At 36.8% G+C, this 25,334-nt stretch overlaps 3 protein-coding genes across 5 annotated transcripts; all 3 read left to right on the forward strand.

Moving 5' to 3' along the window:
* Positions 1 to 997: 997 nt before the first annotated feature.
* On the forward strand, positions 998 to 6,598 carry LOC141827913 (ADP-ribosylation factor 1-like). Of its 3 annotated transcripts, none has more exons than XM_074715255.1 (9): positions 998 to 1,092; positions 1,172 to 1,340; positions 1,418 to 1,456; positions 1,602 to 1,664; positions 2,959 to 2,977; positions 3,903 to 4,014; positions 5,528 to 5,575; positions 6,060 to 6,190; positions 6,336 to 6,598. In XM_074715255.1, the coding sequence occupies exons 2-9, from the start codon at positions 1,238 to 1,240 to the stop codon at positions 6,361 to 6,363; spliced, it is 543 nt and encodes a 180-aa protein (XP_074571356.1). In that variant the 5' UTR covers positions 998 to 1,092; positions 1,172 to 1,237; the 3' UTR covers positions 6,364 to 6,598. The 3 variants fall into 3 exon arrangements, with proteins under 3 accessions (XP_074571356.1, XP_074571371.1, XP_074571364.1); XM_074715270.1 differs by having other exon boundaries at positions 1,012 to 1,092; positions 1,165 to 1,340; XM_074715263.1 differs by lacking the exon at positions 998 to 1,092 and having other exon boundaries at positions 1,103 to 1,340.
* Positions 6,599 to 12,556: 5,958 nt separating this feature from the next.
* On the forward strand, positions 12,557 to 16,598 carry LOC141831263 (very-long-chain aldehyde decarbonylase GL1-2-like). Its single transcript, XM_074718673.1, has 11 exons — positions 12,557 to 12,709; positions 12,818 to 13,035; positions 13,129 to 13,364; positions 14,042 to 14,261; positions 14,756 to 14,877; positions 15,002 to 15,258; positions 15,369 to 15,476; positions 15,570 to 15,776; positions 15,887 to 15,997; positions 16,071 to 16,244; positions 16,370 to 16,598. The coding sequence occupies exons 1-11, from the start codon at positions 12,659 to 12,661 to the stop codon at positions 16,523 to 16,525; spliced, it is 1,860 nt and encodes a 619-aa protein (XP_074574774.1). The 5' UTR covers positions 12,557 to 12,658; the 3' UTR covers positions 16,526 to 16,598.
* A 3,039-nt stretch (positions 16,599 to 19,637) lies between these two features.
* Positions 19,638 to 22,652, forward strand: LOC141840281 (putative LRR receptor-like serine/threonine-protein kinase At2g24230). Its single transcript, XM_074728223.1, has one exon. The coding sequence runs from the start codon at positions 19,745 to 19,747 to the stop codon at positions 22,331 to 22,333; it is 2,589 nt and encodes an 862-aa protein (XP_074584324.1). The 5' UTR covers positions 19,638 to 19,744; the 3' UTR covers positions 22,334 to 22,652.
* Positions 22,653 to 25,334: the final 2,682 nt, after the last annotated feature.

Raw genomic sequence — 25,334 nt, forward strand, 5'->3', positions numbered from 1 at the left:
AATGTGTACAGATTTTAAGCTCAAGACATGAATATTTGAGAAATAATTTAAGAAACTAAAGATTCCTCATGCTCGAGTGGAACTCTCTGAACTGCTAATGCTAATCAAACTTCACGTCTAATTTAATCATCGTATCAAGTGGACTCTTGTAGTACCTCTGATAATTGAAGTCATAATATGGCATTGTGAAGCTTTTCTCTTGTCCAGTTTCCTTGTAGAAATGTCTTTTAATGCCGGTTTAATGTCTTTTGTCACATTCCAAAAGCCTTTGCCTAGTTTCCAACTATTGTACCCCCGTTGGAGGCTAAGAGCCTTTTAAAGGTATATTAGTAATATGCAGAGCAAAGATAGTCCCCTCTCAGTGAAAGCCCTTGCACGCGCCCCTGCAAAACCATTTTGGGCATACCTGGAGAGTAGCGATTCATAGACAGTCTAACCACGAGAGGTAATCCTTGTCACAACATATTCCTGTCACAAATTTGTGACTGGACCATTCGATTTTAAAATAGAAGATTAAATCTCAGGCCATAGATTGAATGGATGATTGCGATGACCTAGATTTAATCTTCTATTTTGTCACAACAAATCTGGACCGTTCGATTTTAAAGTTAAGATTAAATCCAGGCCGTAGATTGAATGGGTGATTGTGATAGTTTGGATTTAATCTTCTATTTTAAAATCTAACGGTCCAGATTTATTGTGACAAATTTGTGATAGAAATTTATTGTGACAAGAATCCCAACGGTTAATACTTTTTTAAAAATTAACAAAAAAAATATTTTTTTCACCAGAAGAGTTATTTATTTTATAAAGAAAAGGTTTGAACCTCCAATAAAAGATAATTATTATTATGGGTGTGGGTCAGTACCCTAAAAAATTTGAAAAATGAACATATAAAAAATATATAATAAGAAGACACATAAATCAGATATAAAATATACATATAAATCATCGTTACAAGAATTCAATTACGACAAATGAATTTGGAAAGGAAGTCGTTCCTTATTCGGACTCCAATTTCAACGATTAGGAGAAACCAGCGTCAGAAGAATATTACGAAGACCTTCTTCCCAACTCGTTTCACCTTCCAAGGTTTCTCTCTCCTGCTCTGTCTCGTCCTCCTTCCTTCTCTGATCCCTCTATTTAGTTTCTAACCGATCTCAGTGATTAGGGTTTCTGCTGCTCGGATCCGAGATCACCTCGAGGATATCGTCGGCGCACGTCCTGGATAAAGGAGATGGGCATCCTCTTCACGCGGATGCTCTCCTCGCTCTTCGGCAATCGTGAGGCACGGATCCTCGTTCTAGGCCTCGATAATGCTGGGAAAACCACCATCCTATGTGAGTTGCCCCCCGCCCGCCCTTCTTCCTTCGCTGGTTCCTTGGATCCGGAGGGTTGATCTAGTTTTTTGTTCCAGATCGGCTTCAGATGGGCGAGGTTGTTTCTACGATACCAAGTCGGTGAATCTCTCTCTCTCTCTCTCTCTCTCTCTCTCTCTCTCTCTCTCTCGTCCGTTCTCTGCGTCATTATTGGAGATTGGGAGATGAGGTATTTCTTTTTCTAATTGTTGAGTGTTTTGCTCCATTTGTATTTTGTTTCAGCGATTGGATTTAATGTGGAGACGGTGCAATACAACAATATAAAGTTGCAGGTCTGGGATCTGGGTGCGTCATTCACTCTCTGATATTTCCGCATCTTTGATCTAATTGCTTTATGTTAATTGACACTTGTCTCGTTAAATTGACATGTTTGATTGATAAGATTGTGCAAACACACTTGTGTTTGATGCTTAGGCGGGTTTTGATGCTTTAATCCTTTGCTTAGTGAAGTTTGGCTATAATCTTAGAATGATGACTGGTGCATATTTGTGATCATATCAATCATTCAAGGTGTAAGCATTCTCACTCTTCAATTTTACATAACCAAATGATTCGTGCAGAATAGAAGATTAACTAGATCCACCAAGTGTGAATTGGAGCCTACAAGAATATAGAATGAGCCAATGTGGCATCAATGCTCATTGCTGGACATTTGTTTTAAGCCTCACTGAACTGCTCATTGGGTTAAGGAAATGGCTTGATATATTACTTCAAAAATATAATGTTTTCTTGTTCATTCGGTAAATGTTAACAGAAAGTAGGAATCGAAGCAAGATTCTGGTAATGAGTTATGTTGATGATAGAGTTGCATAAAACTTGGTATAGTTTTTTCTCTTGGTTGATGAGCATTACTTGATCCCTTCTTGCATAGCTTCAAGTCAAATTCAAAATCATCATTTGGAACTGAAGTAGTTCTTGCTTTGGTTAACATGGAGGAGCGAGTAATTCTTCCTCTGACTTATTGGCATTCCTGATAATTGATATTTCCATTCATGTACATTTAATATATATTGTGTTGCTTGTATGCCACATTGGTGAGTTGTCAAACTTGATCCTGACATAACGAACCCTTTGTCCTTAGTGCTGAGGGGTCATAATCATTTATTTGTTAGTGCCAGCCCTGATGTTTTGAGTTTAGTGGTATGAAGGTATTTGTTTTTAATAGGCAGAGATTCATTTTAGAAGAAAATAATCCTTTTGTTTTCAAATGTTCTAGTCTTTAATAACAGATCATAAATTATTAACTATTCTATTGGATATTTGCATTCTATCGGAAGAGGTTGAGGATTGTGTTAGGCTTTGAGAAAACACCACTCTTAACTACGAAACATAATTAAAAATGAAAAGGAAAAACTAGATATTAGAAGTGAATGTGGATTTTCATAGAGTTCAATTGTGTCATGTAGCTCCAAATAATTGGGAATCACGGTTTGCTTGCTTGCATGTTTGTTGTTGTTTTTGCCTTTTTGAGGAAATATCTGAAGTCATCTTGACGCGTATTTTACAGTTGCTTTACTATTTCTTGCACTTGTTTTTAAATTATTTTTTTCTGACATGACTTTATTGCTTAACTGAACAGGTGGACAGACAAGTATCAGGTAGTCCCTTCCCACTTTTTATCTATGATTTTTACTATGGTTTCTCCTGCATCTTCTGAAGATACGGTTGTTTCACTTGTCTATTTTCAAACTTTTTCCTATTATGGTGTGTTCCCTTTAAGAGAAAGGGGTAGAGAGAAGAAAATGGGGAGATAGAAAAAAAAACAGCATTTTGTTAGGGGGAGAGAGGTATGGGAAGTAAGTGAGAGATTTTTTCTTCCTTTCTCTCAGATTTGATCCATTCAAATTGGTTGGAAATTATAGTCTCAACCACCTTGCCCTGCCCAAGTGTTGTTTGATCTTCACTTTCAAAAAAAATTGAGGATATATTTGCATTTTTTTATCCCTCCTTGTTTTCATCTCTTCCTTACTAGAGAAAATTTTCTTTTTTCCTCTTCCTTTCTTATTCCATCTCTACCTCTCCTTTCTTTTCTATTTTCTATTCCTCTAAAGAATCACAATATTAAGCTCTCATCTCTTTATTAGGACCTCTTATTCTTCACATCAAACTATGCTGGTTCTTCATTATGTTTCATAGTGCATTTAGTATCCTTGTAAAAGTTGGAAAGTATATTTGTATTCTTTTCAGAGTATTGCCCCAATTTTTACATGCACGAATGCAAAAAATTCGAGTCATATTTCTATTATCTTTAATCTTGTGTGAGTTTTCATATTTTATGTTCTCATATTTATTATGAATCATAAATCATACTGATGTCGAATATTTATATAGCATACGGTCAACCTATTAGCTGACCCACTAGTACAACCAATAAACTAGTGACTCATAGCTGGAGTAGGTCATTGGCCAGTGTGAATCTAATACCTATGAGCAGATATGTTTTATCTGTTTCTACATATGCACTAAGTATTTGATGCACTGTAATAACTAGCAGTCCATCATGACTTCTGCCATTTTTTGTAGACCATATTGGAGATGCTACTTTCCAAACACTCAAGCTATCATATATGTTGTTGATTCAAGTGACACCGATCGATTGGTTACTGCTAAGGATGAATTCCATGCTATCTTAGAGGTATACAAAATGTACACATGCTTTTATTTGTGTAGTTAGATGACATCCAATTACATCTGAAATTAAATAGCCAAACATCCATTTTGCTAAGAAAGCCCATTTAGTCTACAGTAGATGACATTGTAATTATCTTGACTTTTTGTGCCCACACTTAGTATCATATGATTTCCATGATTTGTTCAAATCTCAAAGGTTAAACGCTTTGGGAAAGTTATTGTCACAAGTTTATAGTCACTTCTTTTGCCTTCTTGTCATACTCTCTATTTTGGTATGCTGCATACATAGATGCTAGTCTCTTTGGTCAACCACAAACTTTGGTGAGTCAGATATTAACCTTTCTTATGCATCTTAGTCTCAATTTTTTTTAAGAGCAATCTCCAACTAGAGATTTATTGACAATGAACTGATTAAGAAAGTATCTGTACTCATTTGAATTTCACAATCACAATTAGTGCAACTATCGAATGGTCTCGATCATCAATGAAGATACAAGACATATGGCTAGTAATTGAAAAGTAAGGGGGGTCAAAACTAAAAATTAATACCTGTATGCGCTAAGTGCCAGACAGAATTTGGAAATGTAGAACTCTTGTTCTTAGTTTTGAATCTTTAGAGAGTTAGAATATGAATGACTACAAGATTTCAGCATGCAGTGATGATTTCATATCCTTATTTACTTTATTTGTTATTTTTTGGCTCGCTAGGTTTGTAACATCTATTTGTGGTCATTTGTCTATCTGCCACATGTTTCTCTGATTAGAATAACATCATAAGAAAATAAAGACCTTATGGAAGCCATTAAAGAACTATGAAATCTTTTGTATGTTTCTCATATGTTACATTATTTTGAAGGTCAAGAACATAAAGAAAAATCCACATTGGACAGGATCATGATGGAATCTCCATTCTCTTTCATATAATGATCATATAATTTTCGAAAATTGCATATATGCATGTCTTAAGTTCCTGATTTCTATCCATTTTCCATGTCTTTGGATTTGGGTTATGGAAACAATCCCATTAAAAGAAACTCCTTTATACATCAATATAAGAGATTGTAACTTTTTCTGATTAATTCCTTGTGTAAATCTGCATGATTCACAATTTTCAATTTTTAGTTACTGTTGTTTAAATTGTCAAATTCCAACCATAGTTGTTCTTGGTAGTAGCATTGATGATTTATATGTTTGGGACAAAGATGGCTTGATGATGATGGACATTGATGGTTTATGCTAACTTGTGTACACAAAATATCCAGTTGCTAATAAACCATAAATTAGTTAAGGTGCATCTGTAGTTTTAGTTTATTATGGGACAGATATGATTAGAATTTAGCAGAACAGAATATAAATCATGCCATTGGTAGTATTAGTTTATTATGGGCATATGCATGCTGGGAAAGCACCCTATACTTTCATATATTATCAGGATTCTGTCACCTGTTAATTCTATTTTACTGTTTATGGTTATATATTTGATGGCAATCCATCTTTGTTTGAATACTTTTTTGTAGGAGGAAGAGCTAAAAGGTGCTGTTGTCCTTGTGTATGCTAATAAGCAGGTGACTGAATTATCCCCATCTGCGACAAGTGCTTCGACATTTCTTTTCTTTCCCTTAATTTGCATTTGGAGGTTGAGTTATTATTTTTCATTCATTTCCTTCCATTCCCTGAGAGACTGTAAGGTTGATTGGCTGGCGTTAATTCATTCCTGGTAATTCTCAGTTTTCAACATGCATGTATAGTATAGCCATTTAGCGAATATAAGATGTTTGTGTCACCATGTGGAACCACTGGCCCTATTTCATGATATTCAGCACTTGGCAGTTGCCAAAAAGCTCATTGGAAAGAAACGATCAAAGTAAAAAACCTGCACCCTGAAATATGCAAAATGTTGCATCAGTTATAGTTGCAGTCCTTAATTGGAAGTGTTTATTAACAGAATACTTGTTTTGTTGAATTTATCTATACTAATATGCAGGGTCTCCCTGGTGCTTTGGATGATTGAATACTTGTTTTGTTGAGTTTATCTATACTAATATGCAGGATCTCCCTGGCGCTTTGGATGATGCTGCAATAACAGAAGCCTTGGAACTTCACAAGATCAAAAATCGACAGTGGGCTATCTTCAAAACTTCAGCTATAAAAGGGGAAGGGCTATTTGAGGGCCTGGATTGGTAAGAACTTGCAAATGAGCACCACATAACTAACTCTTTGACTTTGTTCTCTCGAAAACAGGTTTTATTATCATAATAAAGTTGTCTTAGATAATTATTCGAAGCAGCTTCACTTAAAAATATATTTTCCAATTATTTTATGCAGGCTTAGCAACACTCTAAAATCTGGCTGAGTTAAATTTTTGTGAGACCTCGTGTACGCAGCCAGTCAAACTCAGGAGCGTGTATTCTGAAAAGCTGCTTTGGGTGTATGTTAACTTTGATTTCACATCTTGTTGGTTCGTAGTTTGATTGGTGGAAGATATCATAGTATGAATTTTACGTGTAAAGGGTTGAAAGTCATTGGAGTAAATCATTTTACCTTATTTTATTCTACTAAATTTTCTTTCGAACCAAGGAGAAATTCAATTCAAATATGACTGGCTGTAGCAATCGTCTGAAATGCTGTTTCAGTAATCCTTGTTTTAGGTAATGGCTTGAGCCCCATGTTCATCTCAGAAGTTGGAAATGATGCAAAAGAAAAGTACAAATAGTCAAGTAGACTAGAATTCTGGACGGGTTTTGCCATGTGCTGTGACGCCTTGATTAAATAAGGGATCAGTAAGCAGCATGGGCGCCTGAATTGCTCCTATGGCAAATAATGCAGCATTCTTTATTATTTGTTGGCATGTAACAATCGAAGCATGGGTTCCAATTCGCATTCCTTTTCCAGTAATAAGGATTAAGTTGTACATTGAGGCTTTTCTTACATGTCAAGAAAGGTACCCTATGGGGAAAGGAGGCCAATTAAAGGATACAGCTAAACCAAGCAAAATCCATCTAAGCCTCTGTTTGCAATGACTACTGAGTTCATGAGGGGAAAAAAACATGAAACAGCACGACAATATAATTTCTTTAGAAAGTCACACCTGCGCTAGGAGTGTCGTGTTGCAATCATGAAACTCTTCATCGTAAATTATCTTTATAATCTTGATGCATCTGACAATGGAAATATGAAATTCTTTGAAGTGGATTGCTGGATCATGGAAAATGATGTCTTAGCTAATTGCAGCGTCGTCATTTTCTATTATCTAATTGCAATGACATAGTGAAGCTCTTGTAACATTGTTCAACCACTGTTAACGAAATTAATATACATATATATAGGGGACTTGTTAGCTACGTCCTTAAGTATAGAATGTCTAAGGTTGACCTCATAAAGATTGTCCGCCAATCAAGTGGCGCTTAAGTTATCATGTCTTTGGAAAAAAAGTTGAAACAATATTATTTATACAATTTCCTCTGTTAATTTTTGTTCAAACTTATTATATTATCTTTATAAAGACAGTTCCAATGAATGTGACAACTAACGTAGTTGGTAAAAACTTTGAAATCATTGCTACAGTTCGTAGATTTAAGTGTTTAAGGGCTTTAATATCTATGTTTTTTTATAAAAAAAATACCAGTTCGATTCATACTTGAAGCCTTAGACCAATTTCTTAGAGACCTTGATTTGTGGGGAACTCATACATCAAACACTCCTTTTTTACATTTTTGTTTGGATCTATTTGAGAGTAGATATTAGTTGAATTTGACATAGAAATTGACTTGATAGCTGAGAGTAAAATATCGTTGCAAATTTGGTTCTTGATGATCAGAGATCACTATATATTCACTAGATCCATCATTGACTTTTTTTAATTAGGAATTGACTAATCCTCGCAGTGAACCATCTGTAAATAAATTGCATTCGCCGAGTGACTGCACGGGAAAATGAAATTCAGAAGATCCTTAGGATGCTTTCGAAAACACACCATTACTTGGTCAATAATTGACAGTGAGGATACACATTAGCATAGTCAAAGAATGTTGTGTGATTTATCCTATAAAAATTTTCATTCGACCATCAAATTTTTTAAAATGAAATTTGAATTCCCGTTGACTGACGCGTCCCACCTCTTAAAATGGACACTATCTCAGACAGACATGGAAACGGGACCACATTTCCTGGAGCGTTGCTTCCGATCTGTGGTCTTCTGAAATTGACAGAATGAATAGAATATTATGATATATACGGGAAATCAATCAGTGGATTCATCGCCACAGGTGTCATTTAATTTTCATCTCTCTCAACTTCTACCGGTCGCCAATAAATTCATGTCTCCTCTACTGATCGATATATATGTCAGCAACTTACCAACAACATGTCATAAATTAGTTCCAATAAGCTCGTCGACTCAAATATATAAAGAGAGACCGATATACTACGACAATTGTACCAATTGTTAAAAGATATATTAATTTACAAACGAATTTGTCTTTTAAAATTAAAGATTTTAACTAACTTAGATTACTAGTATTTTTTTTTTGCTTAACAAATAAGATTAAAATATTTTTAAAAAAATAAATATTAAGTTAATTTTGGATTAATTCTAATTAAAAACAGCGTGTTTTGATAAATGATATATAATATTGTTTTTATTATAAAATTGTGTGTCACTCACCATTGTGCAGCATGGTCATTTCTAGCTGGTTTCTGGATGCGCATTTATGATCGGTAGCAGAGCCCATCTCCGGTCTGCATTCTTTAAGGTATATTTATTTGCCCGGCCTCCATCTCTTTCTTTAACTAGGGTTTTGGCTGCAGAGATGCCCATTCTATTCAATATTCATTACGTAATTAAAGCTTCGATCAAATTATTTGGGCACCACATGAAAGAAGAGGAGGCGATTATTATTTCTTGTAGGACCGGATGACAGATCCCACCTTTTATGAAAAAATATTATTTTTTGTTTCATTAATACTCTATTGAGACCCTTTTTTCTTCGTAATACCGTCAGCTCTTAGCTCCTGTGAGAAAATTAAGGAGAAGACAAATTAAAGAAAAAACATTACAATTTAATTAAATATTTTAAAATGTAAACAAAAAACTTTGACATAATTTTTAAAAGTTATGCAATATATTTTGGCCTTGATTAAGCTTTAATTACCACTTTAAAAGTTAGTTAAAACTCTAGAAGAGGTGATGTATTTAATTGTTATTTTGACCCCGACGATATGGTTTTGAACCGTTATATTACTATGTTTTAACACTAATTAAAATTTGTTCGGTGATAAAATAAAAATAATAATATGTAATTTTGATAAATATTTAATGTAAAGTATGGCTAAGTGAGTAATTATTTTTCATATGTAGAAAATTAGCATTTAGTTGAGTGATAACAACGTTTGCATAGCGATTAAATGGCATGTTGGTTGAGAGATAAAATAGTACTATTTGTTGGTCCGACTTCTGGCTTGAATGTTTAGGGGAGCTGATGAAGGTGCAATGATTTAATTCGAGTTAGAGGCGCAAATTTGAACCAAAAAGATATATATTAACAATGTTTTTTTGTAATTAACGATAATTTTTTTATAAAAAAAAAACTTTTTAATAGTCCTATTGAAAAGGGACACGTTTCTATTTTTCCCATCTATATAAATGAAAATGTCATAGTGTGCATTAATGAGTCATGCTGGAATTTGTTGATTGTTGTTCAATTAATATGACGTTGACTCCGAAATTTGAGGATCTTACTTTTAGATTTTTTTTTTCATTTGTTATTTAAAAAAAACCCGATTCATCAATACGAATGATGGGAATGATATCATGTTCGACCAATCGTTGACGAAAGTTGACCAACTCGAAGGCTAGGAATGAGATTGTCTTCGCTTCGGTGGAGAAGGGAATGGGACGGTGAGTTGTGGTCGGCAGCCACCGGGTGGTTGTAGGAAATGAATGAGGGGCGGTCAATGTTGTATGGACCATGGCGGCATGGCGCCCAACGTCGTCAAACACGTTCGCTTGGTCAAATCTGACGCCTGGTTCCACGCGTCAGTGCGGATCGCGCGCAGACGAGGTCGAATATATGGTTAACTGATCGAGTACGGGATTAGGTCTGATAGATTCACCTCGACGAGGTCCGCCAGAAGCTGATGCGTTCGCCAAGGACACCGGGGGCTGGTGGTCGAAGAGGTTACAGAGAGGGATTAATTATTGCAGCAGTATTAATGGTCTAATAATGGAGACAACTCCAGCGGCAAGAGTCACATCGCAGCATCGATGAGCCGGCACAGAAAGAAGACCAGCTAGCTTAGCTAGCTCAATTACCGCGTACGCCTGCCAGAATATTGCCTTGCAATATGATGTCTTCCTCCTGGCCATCCATGTTCATTGTTCATGGCTCACATCAATGGCGGACGCAACTAGCTAGCAAGGCCAACCCAACTGACTGTGACGCATCCAACTAGCTAGAGCGCTAGCTCCTCCGATCCGCTGGTTATATGTGCATTTGCAGTGTATTAATTCCCCGCTGCTCCGCTCTTCTCTGCTAGATTTTCCTCCCTCTTTACTTACCTGGTGGCCACCTGTGACTTCTTGTTTTCACACGAAGGCATTGATGGAGCGCTTCAGATTTCTAATTTGGCGTCAATGTCAGACTTTCTTTTAAAGCAGAGAGAGACAGAGAGGTGCGTATTTCTCTCTTAGTGAGACGACGACCGGGCAGCGTGACTGCAGGCCATAGTTATGGCTGGAACTAATTTTTTAACTAATTTATTGTGTTAAAGATGGAGTCATCTTATAGCCTGGGGGCCTCACAATATCAAAGAAGAAAAAAAAATTAGATCTACGGATAAAAGAAAGAAAATTTTATAAGAATGAAAAAAATAATTTGAGATATTATGTCGGTATAGTCCACAATTCAGAATTAGCTCGGGTAAATTACTTGGGCTGTCTCCGTCATTGCCAACCACAATAGAGAGGACATTGTCTCGATTTTCTGACCGGACTGATTAAAAATACATACTAAGAAAATGATATTAATAAATATGTCCTAAAAATATAAATATTAAAAATGAGCACGAAATTGTATTATTATCTAAGGCGGGCGGGCGGGCGTCCGTAGTTATTTTTCAAAATATATCTGCTCATGCAGTACCAAATCAAAACATTCGATTAGTTTTCCTTATTTGAACAGAGTAAAAAGCTAAAATTTAGTCGTTTCTTCAATTACTTCTATTCAAAAGTCATTAATAACTCTAAATTTATGTTAAATTAATAGTGTTGTAATTATAGTGATCTAATATGTTTATTTTATTTATTTTTTTTTGAATTTTAAGTTTTTTTAAACCCATTGATAAATAGACTTGATAAGTAAACAAATAAGTTCAAACACAATTAATTAAACTCGATCTGGGTCAGCCTGTTTGCACCTTCTCTTGTTTGATCCCCTGAATGCATTTGTATTCTTTTTTTCTCGATTTGAACTCCTTTAAGAGAGATATAATCCATCAAAAAAAAAGTCTCGATATATAATGAAATAGTGTATCAAGATGTTCAAGAGAAGCAATTCACATTGTTAAACGGATATATCCTTCATTTCAAATTGTCAATTTATCAATATGGTTTTTGATTGAAGTCACAAATTAGATTGATTTCTATACATTTCGTCCCATAGTCATTCCTGAGCAGACATTAAACTTAAAAGGACATCTCATTATATTGATTTTAAAAGAAAGAAAAAAAAAACATCATTTTTTCAAAATTGTAGAAAGGACACGCTCCTTCCCTCCTTTTTGGCATTCCACATTTACTCCTCCCATCCTGTAATAAATTTACATAACATGCAAACTTCATAAATAAAAACCAATAAATTAAATTGATGTTTATTTATTACAAAATTCAGATATTACAAAAGTAGGTTTGAAATGTTGTTTATAGAAATTCATAATAATTTGGTCTAAAAGTGCTTTGTAAATTTATAATAACTAATGGATTTTTATAAAATTAAAATCAAAATTTTGCAAAATTAGCTTTGAGATTTATTTGAAAAATTTTATTAAAATTATTATTTGTTAACTTATTATATCGTAATTGTTTAACAATTTACAGAATTTCATACACTAAAATTTAATTTTTTATTATTTAAGGTTAAATATAATTCTATCATAAATGAGAAGAAAAAAAGAAGTATATAACTTCCATTTACTTTAATCATTTTAATAAAAAGATGTTTTATTGTCGGTTTATAACTTAGATTTGAAGGATATTTTTGTCAAGAATAATTTAGTATTTAATATGATTAAGATTTAAAAATTTAAAAAATAACTAAATTTTAACTCTTAACTTTTGAAGATGTCTGATAATTAAAATCTATAAACACGATTTAAAAATGGGAAAAAAAAGAACGAAGAAGCCGGGTCAATGCTAGTTAAGTTTAATCCCTTGTCGCCCCAATTAATTTGAAAGTTGGCCTATCGATCCTTTCCTTTTTCGCGTTAAATAAATGTCCTTTGTTGAAGTACAAATTAAAGACTCATGGCTTTATAAACCGAGTAGATGCAGTGCTGCAAATACAACCATCTCATCATCACACAACAACAGTGCAGAGAAGGCTCAAACTCTCCCATCTCTCCACGTTTCTCCTTCTGCGCAAGAGATCCAAAAGATGGCTGCTCCTCTGTCTTCTTGGCCATGGGCCAACTTGGGACTCTACAAGGCATGCGAGCAATACTGTTATTTTACTCACTGCGTTCTTAGTTTTGTTTTTTGTTTTTTGTTTTTTTTCCTTCTGATCTGATTAATTTTTAAGATGAACTTGATGCAGTATCTGTTATGTGCACCACTGGTAGCCAAGGCCATCAGTGAGTGGAACAGCCATGGAGGAGGAGTAGGGTGGTCTCTTCACCTTCTTATCCTCTTCATCCTGAGAGGCTTCGTCTTCCAATTCGCGCACACCTTCTCCAGCATGCTTTACTACACGAGAAGGCGGAGGGTCATCCCCCATGGCCTGGATTTCCACCAGATCGACCAAGAGTGGGACTGGTGATAACCAACTATACTGCTATAATTCATAATATTCTGATCATTTAAACCATTAGTTTAACATGTACAGATTATTTGTTGGGAGCTTTGCAGGGATAATTTTCTGATATTGCAAGCTCTGATTGCATCCATGGTGGTGTGGCAAGTAGGACCAGGGTTGGACGGGGTTCCTGTGGTGCAGAGCAAGGGATGGCTGATGGCTCTGCTGCTGCATGTGGTGGTCTCTGAGCCTCTGTTCTACTTGCTTCACAGGAGCTATCACAGAGAATACATCTTCTCTCACTACCATTCAATTCACCATTCATCATTAGTACCTCAACCTATGACGGGTCGGTATTTACTTTTTAAATTAAAAAAAAAAAGTTATTGAATGCTGCTTATAGATGAAGGATGTGGATACTTAATTTTTTATTCTACAATTAAATGGTATTAATTGTCGTAATCGTTCAATCAATAGTCACACCTACCAACCGTATTGTATATTTCTCATCATCCCAAAGTATGACTTTCTTTCGAATGTTTTTTTCCTTTAGCTCGGAACTTTAAGATGTTAGTGTTAAAAGTGCAGAGATCTAAATTGTAAGAGATACTGCTGTCAGTAAATCAGTTTCACAATTTTAAGAGTTAAATTTCAGTTTATTTTTATGATTTGAGGGCCGGGCGAAATGAAAGTTATGCAGTTTATAAATCACTATCATCTACATGTTCTGGGTTGGTGAGGAATCGCCAACCAATCAACTTAACTATGATATTATAGCAATTTTTGTGTCAATATATACTAAGAGTGTATCTAGAACATTAGCCAATTTTTCAAGTATTTTTAAATACTCCACAAGTATAATTTTTAAGCAAAAAATAGTTAAGAACCAGATTAGACTTTAGTTAATTAGTAGTATATCCAATCTGAAGCAATTTTAAGATCTTTTCATTTCATTAAGGAGGGAAAATAATATTTTATCACGTATAATTAAATTAATCTTCTCAATTTGTTGTGGTACTGGAGCAGCCGCGTTTGGGACGCCACTGGAGAACCTGGCGATGACGGCTGTGATGGCGCTGCCGCTGCTTGGAGCCTTCGCCGCCGGCTATGGCTCTGTGGGTCTCGTGTACGCCTACGTGCTCGCCTTCGATTTCTTGAGGTGTTTGGGTTACAGCAACGTGGAGGTGTTCCCCGCACGGATCTTCCACTCATGGCCCTTCTTACGTTACCTCATCTACACTCCTACGTGAGTCATCTTCATTAATTCATCTATTCAATGATTAATCAATTGTTTTCTCACTGCAATTAATTGATTTGGGTTACCTGATTTGAAACAGAAATGCAGTTAAGTGACATGCATAAATTTTACAGCTGATACATGTTTTTGCCTTTTGGTCTTTGCCCAGAAACGTCAACGTGCTAGTAGACCTGTAAAAATTTACGATAACATTAATGAATGATTTATTACTGTTCAACAACTAGCTAGTTAATACGACCACATAACAACTGCTGTACGCATTCATTTTTTTTTTTCTGTTTAGAATTCATTAACTGCACAGCATCGTGGCATTCATTCCTATTTTTCGATGAGTAAATTTAATCAAAAAATTTGTAGAGTTTCAGGAGAAGAACACATGACTAGCTCAAGAAATTATATTGCTTTCATATTCTCAGCATGCAGCGGCAACACATCTTGCATCAGTTAAATCCAACTAAAGCGAGATTCAAAATTGTTTGCAGGTATTTAAGCATTCACCACCAGGAAAAGGATTGCAATTTTTGCCTTTTCATGCCCCTCTTTGATTTACTGGGGAACACGATGAATAAGAAGTCATGGGACTTGCAGGAGGAGATAAACTCAGGTGCTTGTACTTGTTTTTCTCTTTCCATTTTTTGAATTATGGCGTACAAAACCAACCCACCGAGCATGTAGATTATGATCGATCGGAATGGCATATCGAATAATTAATTTGTTAATTGAAGCAGGGAAGAATGATCGGGTTCCAGACTTCGTCTTCTTGGCGCACGTTGTGGATGTGATCTCGTCCATGCACGTACCCTTCGTGTTTCGCTCGCTCTCTTCGAAGCCATTTATGGCTAATCCCTTGTTGTTGATTTTTTGGCTGCTCGCCTTCGCGATCATGCTCTTGATGTGGGTGTTCTCCAAGACCTTCACCCTCTCTTTCTACTACTTGAGAGGCAGCTTGCATCAGACCTGGGTCGTCCCGAGATATGGCTTTCAGGTGAAAATAATTAGTCAGTTGGCTAATCAAGAATGGCTAGCTAGCACAAGAATAAAATACGAGTCTCAGTTGCTGATTCTTGTTTTTTTGTTTGTTTGTCATTGTTGCAGTATTTTTTGCCCTTTGCGAGACAAGGCATCAATGAGCAGATTGAGATGGCCATACTGAGGGCTGATAAGTTGGGAGTTAAAGTCCTTAGCCTTGCAGCCTTGAATAAGGTTGGACAAATTGACCACTTTTGTATTAGTTTCGAAACTAGCTGAAAGAGTTCTAATGAAATTAGTAATTCAATTTGTTTTCTATATATCTAGAACGAATCGCTCAACGGCGGTGGGACGCTATTCGTGAGCAAACACCCAGATTTAAAAGTTCGAGTCGTCCATGGCAACACCTTGACGGCGGCCGTCATCCTAAATGAGATCCCGAGGGATGTAAAGGAGGTCTTCTTGACTGGAGCTACGTCCAAGCTTGGGAGGGCAATCGCGCTCTACCTTTGCAGAAAAAATATACGAGTGCTAGTAAGCCAACAAACTTCTATCTCCCTCTTTTCTTCTATTCAATCTCTCTCTTATATCAACATTTGCATGACTCCACTGATTCTTGATTATTAATTAACTACTGTCAATAGATGTTGACTTTGTCGACTGAAAGATTTCTAAAGATCCAGAAGGAGGCCCCGGCAAAGTACCAACAGTATCTGGTTCAAGTGACCAAGTATCAAGCAGCAAAAAATTGCAAGGTGCGAAAAATTGCAATTATATATATATCAAGAAAACAATCATATATATCAACGAGTGAAATTAATGTTGCAGACTTGGATAGTTGGGAAATGGCTGTCACCGAGGGAACAGAGATGGGCGCCGACAGGCACACACTTCCACCAATTCGTGGTGCCTCCCATCATCCGCTTCCGAAGGGACTGTATCTATGGAAACTTGGCCGCCATGAAACTCCCCGAGGACGTGCAAGGACTAGGATCATGTGAGGTATATAATCAATCACAAGCTAAGTCCAATTAATCGTTGTACGTACGTACAAGGTTTTGTATTAGTTACATATATACAAATTTAATTCATCCAATTGCTCATAATAATGTGAACATTAATAATAGTACACGATGGAGCGAGGTGTGGTGCACGCTTGCCATGCCGGAGGAGTAGTTCACTGCTTGGAAGGTTGGACGCATCATGAGGTCGGCGCTATTGATGTTGAACGCATTGACGTGGTGTGGAGAGCTGCATTAAAGCATGGGCTAACACCTGCTTGAAGATTTCCATTGTAATTTATGTTCACAGCTTAAGTAACATTCTAGACTTATAATCATCACAAGTCTCACATAATGCGCTTTAATTTTATCTGAAAATTAAAACTAGCTGTTGGCATCAGAAGTGTGCGCAGTGTGATTGTTTTGATGCAGGCAGAAACTAAGCCAGAGAGGCTACTAAAATGCTTGCGAACTATTCAAAAAACTATATATTGAGATTCATTCCTGCCAAGAGAATCATGGGGTTATGTGACACAGTCAAGTGATCGAGCTAAAAAATGGTAGCTCGTTTCTATTCATTTGCTAAAACATTGTATCTTTAAGAGTCAAACTACTAAGTCAACAATTAATATAGAGCACAAATTTCCTCGTAGGAACGAAGCATTCGATATCAACGCACAATTAATTGCAGCACAATTCCAAAACATCTTGTCAAAGAAGCACCTTGTCCATTGAAACGGAGCAATATAATTTAACGTGATATTTTGCAAGTAATTATAGTCCATTTAACTTTTAATTTTTCTGAAAATTTTGTTTCATCTAAGGAATTATCTCTTATTTCTTCTAGAAACATCTTTATATATAACTTCATAGTCGTTAATAAATCTAAGAGTTCTAAATTCTTTTGTCGTTAAACTTATAATGATGAGATGTATTATATCATTAATTTTTCGGATATTAATTTATCTAATAAATTTATGTTTTTTTATGACGGAATCTTTTCTTCATCATTCTTATTATATGTATATAAAGTTAGATTGATTAGTCACTTTAATTAATTAATTAATTTAATATGTTAAAAGTTAAAAGATTTTTACCACGTACCAACGTAGCTAGTCAATAATAACTTTGTAAAAACGAAAAAAAAAAATTGGGACTTCAATTTTAATGGAAAGAATTAAGTGATAGGACAGTTCCATTGCATCACTGGACCAGTGTAAAAAAGTGTCTTGAAAAGTCATCGACCTTTATTGAAAAGAAACGTAATTACTGAAAAGACAGAAAATTAATTTTTTTTTTGTTTTATCTTCAAAATTAATGTTTGATGGACCACATGCTGCTAGTTTTCACAACAAGAAGTCAATTTTTAACGGGTGCTCTGAATGTCAAACCTCTCCATGAACTAGGATATAATTTTCTATTATTTACTTTCTTTCGGAGTGGGTAAAATTACCCTGAAAGAGTCATTAAAGTGACCACTTCACCCCTTCCCTAACAAAATTAAGCAATCCAACTTATCTCTGTAGGCATAACCGTGTTGATATCAGGATGATAGATTATCATATGAGAGTACAAATCTTCAAGAAAATAATTTTTTGATAAATAAAATCTCTCCTATTTAAAGAGATCACTTGTTCATCATAATTTACTCATTTCAAATCATTATTATGAAGCTGGTATTAAAGGGCGCTCTGAGTCAGTGAGCATCTTCACCTTTTACCACAAAGATAATCTAACTTTGCCCTCAAGATTATGATGAGATGATAAAAAGTAGATAATAAAGACTTCCTCAAGATTACACTTGAGAGTTTAAAAATTGTATGACGTTATATCAATAATTTATCCATACTTTTTAATTTATCTTAATGGTCGATAAAAATCTTTTATAAGACAGAACCAATCTCTTCAAAATTAATCGTATTAAAAAAAAAACAAAGACAACCTACAAGTTTCCAAAGACGCCCATTCTTGCATGCAATGCAAGCCAGCAAATTGAGTGCGTCAAATGATCTCCACATCTGCAGTGTGCCATATATATTCTTATTCCTGTGAAATCAGGTGTCGCTGCACTAGCCATTGCCGAAAGAAAACCAAACGCATGATGAAAGCTTGCTCTTTTTCGCCGAGACATGCTCATGGTGGTTTAGTGAAAGTTTTTAAAGGGCACGAACTTTATACGAGCGCATGCGTGACCACAGGTCGCCTTCAAATTCTTATGTTAGAATAATAAAAAATTGATAAGATAGATCTCACTGAATCCATGCGGCTCACCATGTAGCATGACATGGCAGATAAGTGTCCCAAGTTGTGAAACACTCAAGCTGATCGGGCTGTGAGATTGTTCAATTTTATTTTGTGTATGTGCAAGAAATTTTGTTTTAAATGTAATAAGTCAGAGTTATTAGTATAATAAATTTAGTCCTTTTGTAGTTTTATATTAATCATAAGGACTTTCATATATATATATACAACATAAAAGGAGAGTAAATTAGTTTTACTTTTGGAGTTGATAGCGATCCTGCTGATCATTTTAATGATTTGGGCTTTCCTTTTTTCTCAAAAAATATTTCAAACTATCCATCAAAAATCCACTATTATGATAAAGAAGTAGCCAGAACAGTGGTCCACCAGCCTAATAAGTAGAGTCTCGAGCCATTTAAAATAATTATGACGACCAACAGACAGTCTTGGTGTTCATGTTCCTGATATCACATCGTCATGTGATCACATCAGTTTTTAAACTTTGGAGCGTAAGTGAACTGATTCAAGCATCAGTTTAACCAGTTCCATAAAAAAATATTTTAAGAACATCGTACTTTTTAGAATATCATATTTTTTAGAATATTTTAAGAACATCATAACTTTTAGAATATCTACTTCCTGAATCCTGCTGGAGCTTAATTTGCGTTCAAAATCTATCTTCTCTCTTGGCACTCCTGCGACCGCACATCATCATTTCTGAACATTTTAAACTTGCAACCTTTTGTTTTTTGGTCCAGTCCTGCTTTGAATGCTTGCTTTTTCAAATTTTTGGAGCTAAGCAAGCAGTACAATATTCTTGTTAAATCTGCTACCGATCTACCACTTTTTACTTCCCCACCTCCCTATTTACTGCTCACCTCATCCACCAACAGAGATTGAATGAAGAAGCTTGGTGTTTCCTTCGCAGGCCAAAACCCTGCAACTTCATTTGACTTCACCTGTGCGGGCTGTCCTTCTTGTCTTGGTGTCAGCCTCAGGACAATCTCGACGTGTGCCTCCTCGCTTGACGCTTCCCCCAAAGGAATAAAGAAATTTGTGGTTCAGATTCTTGAAAAACTCCAGCACTTTGATGCCGTAAGGTGCCCTTCTTCCCTAATTAACTCCTTTCTAAATTTCCTTTTGTGTTCTTACGAGTGTTGCAGACATGGCTGACGGAAACGAAGAGGAAGAAAGGAGAGGTAAAAACCACATCTTTGCGTGAAATTACTCTAACATAGTGCCATCCTCTTTGATTGCTCCATGCCCTTGGTTCAAATGGCCGCCGGATTCTTTGCCTTTTACCTCTCTGTTTCTCTTCTGCTGAGGTGCTCGGCCTCGCCGGAGCCGAACACGGACGCGTTCTTCGTCGCCGAGTTCTTCCGGCGGATGGGGGCGGCTGTGGCGCTCAACAATCGCAGTTTCTCGGATGTTTGTTCGTGGCCAGGAGTCTCCTGCGAGGGCCAGTTCGGGGAAGTAACCGGCTTGGTGGCTTCCGGCCTCGGACTTTCCGGTCCTATCCCCGCAACCACCATCGCGAAGCTTAGCAAGCTACGAGTTTTGGATCTCGGCGGCAACAATATCACCGCACTTTCATCGGACTTCGGCGAGCTGTGCGGTTCTCTCTCGCACCTCGACCTTTCCGCCAACAGCATTAAGGGGCCGCTTCCCGCCGACATCAGCAACTTCAAGCGGATGGAAAGCCTCGACCTTTCGCGCAACCTGTTCTCCGGCGAGATTCCCAGGGAGGTGGGCTTGCTCACCAACCTCAGGCTCCTTAATCTCAGGAGTAACTTCTTGGAGAAGAGCATCCCGGAGACGATTCATGGATGTGCCTCCCTCGTTTCAATCGACCTCTCCAACAACAAATTGGGTGGACTTCTTCCTGTTGGATTCGGTTCTTTCTTCAAGAACCTAACCACTATGGATCTCTCTGGGAACCGGTTTGTCGGAAAGATGCCAAATTTATCCAGTTTGCCTTCGCTCGCCTACCTCAATCTCTCCGGCAATCACTTCCGTGACTTGGTCCTCGGGGGACTCGGGCAAGCATTGGAGGTTGTGGACCTGAGCAAGAACCAGTTCCATGGCCTCATTTCTCAGGTAAACCTCAGCTCCACCTCCAACTGGTCGTCTCTCGTCTATCTTGACGTGTCCATGAACGAACTCACCGGTGAGTTCTTCCCTGGCTTGGGGGATTTGAAATCATTGCATCATCTCAATCTTGCTTTTAACAAGTTTTCTAGCCAGGATTTTATTCATATAGAGTTGCCCTCTGCACTTCAGTATCTGAATCTGTCTAAAACCAATCTCACTGGAAATATTCCTTCTGGCTTCTCTCAATTGCTCAACTTGAAGGTATTAGACCTTTCACAGAATCATCTCAACGGAAGTATTCCTGAGCTGAGCACGAGCATCCTTCGAGTGATGGATCTTTCGCGAAACAATCTCACCGGTGAAATCCCAAAATCCTTGCAACAGACTCTACCCAGGATTGAAAAGTTCAATGTTTCCTTCAACAATCTTACTTACTGCGCTGAGAAACTTCTACCTGCAATGTTTACTTCTTCGTTTATTGGGTCACAAAGTGACTGCCCAATTGCAGTAAATCCAGATAATGCCGTGTCCAAGGGAAGGACACATCTGGATCTCAAGTTAGGATTTGTGATTGCTTTATCGGTGTTCTTTTCATCAGTGGGGCTGATCTGCATTGCACTCGTATGCCGAAAGAGGACAGGATCATGGGCAATTAAGCAACTGTCATACAGAGAGGAGCAGAACGTCTCCGGTCCCTTCTGTTTCCAGACTGATTCAACAACTTGGGTTGCTGATGTCAAGCTTGCAAGCTCAGTCCCTGTCGTCATCTTTGAGAAGCCATTGTTGAACTTGACCTTTGCCGATCTCTTGAATGCGACTTCCAATTTTGACAGAGGAACCTTACTGGAAGAAGGAAAATTTGGGCCAGTCTACAGAGGATTTCTTCCTGGAGGCATTCATGTCGCCATGAAGGTTCTAGTTCCTGTATCATCCGTGACAGACGAGGAAGCTGCACAAGAGCTCGAGAGGCTTGGACAAATCAAACACCCAAATTTAGTGCCCTTGACTGGTTACTGCTTAGCCGGGGAACAAAGAATTGTGATATACGATTACATGGAGAACGGGAACCTACAGAATCTACTTCATGATTTACCACTAGGTGTGCAGTCAACTGAAGATTGGACGAGTGATACATGGGAGCAAGATAACACTTGCGCACAGAGCATCACTACTGAAGGACTGGCAACCTGGAGATTCCGACACAAAATTGCTCTGGGTGCGGCGAGGGCATTGGCATTCCTCCATCATGGATGCTTCCCCACGATAGTTCACCGAGATGTCAAAGCGAGTAGCATTTATCTTGATTCAGCTATGGAACCAAGGCTAGCTGATTTTGGATTGTCAAGTTTAGTTGGGATTGGCATGGAGAGTGGGAACGTGATGGTTCATGGATCGGCAGGTTATGCTCCTCCAGAGTTGTCGGAATCCGAAAATGCATCAGCAACCACGAAATCTGACGTCTACACATTTGGGGTAGTGCTTTTTGAGCTTCTTACAGGGAAAAAACCAATTGGAGATGAGTATTCTGAGGACAAGGAAACTACTCTCGTTGGCTGGGCACGGGCATTGGTGAGAAGAAATGAGCTAGCAAGATTAATGGATCCGAAAATAAGGGAAACAGGATCTTGTGAGAAACAAATGGAGGAAGCACTGAGAATTGCTTATCTATGTACAGCTGATTTGCCATCCAAGAGGCCATCCATGCAGCAAATCGTTGGCCTCCTTAAAGACATTGAGCCTGCCATGGTTGATCATTGAATTGCAAACTTGGATCCGGTTAAATGGGTTTGTTCGTTCTAGCCAGTCTGCTACACTCTTCATGCAGTTATATAGAGGACATGAGTTTCTATGAAGCAAGGTTCTTATGATTTTTGCTCTAATTATAGCTCATTATCTCACACTTATGATTCTCTATCAGTTTAGCATAACCACTTTCTGTCTTGGAACCCTTTACTATTGGCACAAACTAGCTAACTTTTCTTCAAACTAGTAGCATGCAACTGTGTTTTTTCCTAGCATTGTTTTATCATTCTCATGTACCAATCACTGACTTGAGAAGATTCGACAGTTTTTGTTCAAGATGTGTCAGTTACCAGCATGTCAGATATCAATCCTTGTCATGAAATAGCGACTGAAGGTTGAATTGGATAATTTTTATGCAGTCTTTACAGTTGTTTGTTTCTTTGAGTGTATAATGGAGTCTCCTTTATTAAAGCAAATTATAAAGGGCCTCTCTTTTTTACTCTTAGTATTATGAAATTCACTTTTACTAGTTAAACATATAAAAAAATATAATACAGATTATATTCGCTGTTCATATCATCACTCTTGTCTGAAACTGAAGATATATTTTCAACAAGTGATTTGAAATACATTTCTTTGGTTATTCAAGGTACTGGTATGTTTTGAATAATTGTAAAAGTATTGATTCATTAAAAAAATAAATAAGAATTAAATATAATCAGTCAATAATTTATGATGCATAATAATAAGATATTACTTTATTCAATTGATATGTTGATATGGTTATATATCTACTAAGTTGAAGTTTAATGAGATTTCCTATTATTAGTTCTTAAGAGATATTCCTACTCTAAATAATAGTTAATTAAGGATTATAGATTTAAAAAGTCAATAGTTAAAAGTGAAAAAAAAAATACCTATCATCATAATTAATTCAAAGTCTTATCCATAATGATTTAAAAACACTTATTAAAATAAATTTAATATTATATGATATATTGTTATATTTAGCATACGGAATGTTACATTAAAATAAGTTGATTTATATATTGCAATAAAACTTCAACCATCTAAAGTTTAAAATAATGGAAAAGCATAGTGTTTTGAAAACATTTTTCAGGGCTAAAATATATATGATACTTTGAACTGTAACTATTTCACATTAAACAACACAAAAAGATGCACATGTTAGATATAAAGGAGCATCAGACATACGAATTTGTTCTCAGTACAATATTGTAGGCTCTTTAATTTTTTTAAGTAAATCTTTTTATTTAGTCAGGAAATTAGTAACAAAAGGATGATAAATGAATGCTAGATTAGATACCAAGTCCAATATTCATAAAACAAAAACATTTTTGAAGAATTTCATCAAGCAAAATTGATACGAAATTATTAGTGTATTAACTAATGTAACAATCAATGGATAAAAAGAGAATAAAATGGAAGTACTAGAACCAACAAATTTACTGAATCTTAAATTAAAAGAAGACCAATTAATTTGCAGTCCAAAATTAACAAAATGAAAAAAAAAAAAAAAAAGGAAACAACACAGACGGAAGGCTTCACTGTTGGCGGAAGACTGCGATCAATTTTAAGAGAAAAATTCCAGAGAAGTCTCTCCGCCTATGCATTTCCAGTGAACAGGATCGACACGATGATAAAGAGAAAAAAATTAAATTAGGAAAAAAAACTAATTTGGGAATTGCATGCTTGTTGATCAATGATAAAAAAGAATGGCTTGATTAATTTAAGGATTCAAAAGTTAATTTTAAGACTAAAGGAATCGCTGTGGAGGAGGTGCCGCAGAGGAAAGGAAGGAAAGAAGACGCGGTGGAGGCCAGTGGAGATTGTTCTCTGACTGCTGGAGATAGAAAGGCATCGGTCGGTGTCGGACAATGGCGATGATCGGGAGCGGATGCGTATCCGGTTTTAAAATGGCTATATCTCGATCGATGGCCATTTCCCCCTATTATGCGAGTAAAAGCGTATGAAACTGTTTGAAGAGTTAGAGACAAACTTTCCTTGTAACATCAACGTAAGGTTTTAAAGATGTCGATCGGGTAATACATAATTTCCTGCAAGAGGTGGAGGAAACTTGAGATGTGAATGGAAAAGAGGGAGTCAGACGTAGGAAGACAACCGTCGCCGACGGAGATAGAGACAGAGACAGAGAAGACCAGCAGCCCAGCGGCCCATAGAGAAATGGCGAATCAAATGATGAGATGTTGAAGGTTTGGGAGAGATTAAGGTTATTTCACTGATTTTTGCTGGTACGAAGTGGCGGTTTCACGGCCGTAGCCTTGCTATGAGTCGCGACCAGCGGTCTCGTGGCTGCAATCTACCAGCAGTCGTGGCCACGATCAGCCTGCGCCTCTTCCTTTTCTCTCTTCCTCTCTTTTAATTTCCTTCCTTTATCACCATCCATGTCTCCTTTATGGACCATTCTGGGGCTGAAGGCTTGGCTGATGTGCATGTTGGATATCATTGACGGGAAGAATTATTATTTCGCACTGTTTAAGTAGCAGAAATAGCTAATGAAAATTATTTTGACTTCTTTAGTTTACGTACTTTCAATATCCCATCAACGTAGTTGCTTCAGAACTCAATAGGTCTCGTGGTCCGGTAAGAAGAAAAGAAGGAAATTAAATTATGATACAGAGGAGAAGCCTGATTAAATTATGATACAGAGGAGAAGTCAAGAGGTCGCGTGGTCTGGTAAGAGTTGACCATTTGGCTTAGAATTAGGCTTTTTCACAGCAATATTATTGATGCTTTCTCCGGGCCGGTGATATTTATGAAATGAATACATGTCGACGCTGTGGTTGCGTCACACCACCGGCACGGCACCATTTGCCATTTTGAATGCATGCATGATAAATTTATGGCCAAAAATCTACTGTGTTACTGTTTAGAATATATGCTCGAGTATATATATATATAATGGCGCATGCTCTAGAACAACGTCAAAGAGCCGAACCCAATCGTTCAACTTGATATTATATCATCTCCTAAT

The sequence above is a fragment of the Curcuma longa genome, chromosome 1 (genome assembly GCF_044706935.1).
Source record: "Curcuma longa cultivar G26 ecotype Majalengka, Jawa Barat chromosome 1, ITB_CL_G26_1.1, whole genome shotgun sequence".
Taxonomy (NCBI): domain Eukaryota; kingdom Viridiplantae; phylum Streptophyta; class Magnoliopsida; order Zingiberales; family Zingiberaceae; genus Curcuma; species Curcuma longa.

Bases quoted from the DNA above. Each gene is read 5' to 3' on its own strand.
- LOC141827913 (XM_074715255.1), top strand. From the start codon at position 1,238: ATGGGCATCCTCTTCACGCGGATGCTCTCCTCGCTCTTCGGCAATCGT. The intron at 4,015-5,527 runs GTATACAAAATG...ACTTTTTTGTAG, and splicing joins AATTCCATGCTATCTTAGAG to GAGGAAGAGCTAAAAGGTGC. The intron at 6,191-6,335 runs GTAAGAACTTGC...TATTTTATGCAG, and splicing joins CTATTTGAGGGCCTGGATTG to GCTTAGCAACACTCTAAAAT.
- LOC141831263 (XM_074718673.1), top strand. From the start codon at position 12,659: ATGGCTGCTCCTCTGTCTTCTTGGCCATGGGCCAACTTGGGACTCTAC. The intron at 13,036-13,128 runs GTGATAACCAAC...GGAGCTTTGCAG, and splicing joins ATCGACCAAGAGTGGGACTG to GGATAATTTTCTGATATTGC. The intron at 15,477-15,569 runs GTTGGACAAATT...CTATATATCTAG, and splicing joins GCCTTGCAGCCTTGAATAAG to AACGAATCGCTCAACGGCGG.
- LOC141840281 (XM_074728223.1), top strand. From the start codon at position 19,745: ATGCCCTTGGTTCAAATGGCCGCCGGATTCTTTGCCTTTTACCTCTCT.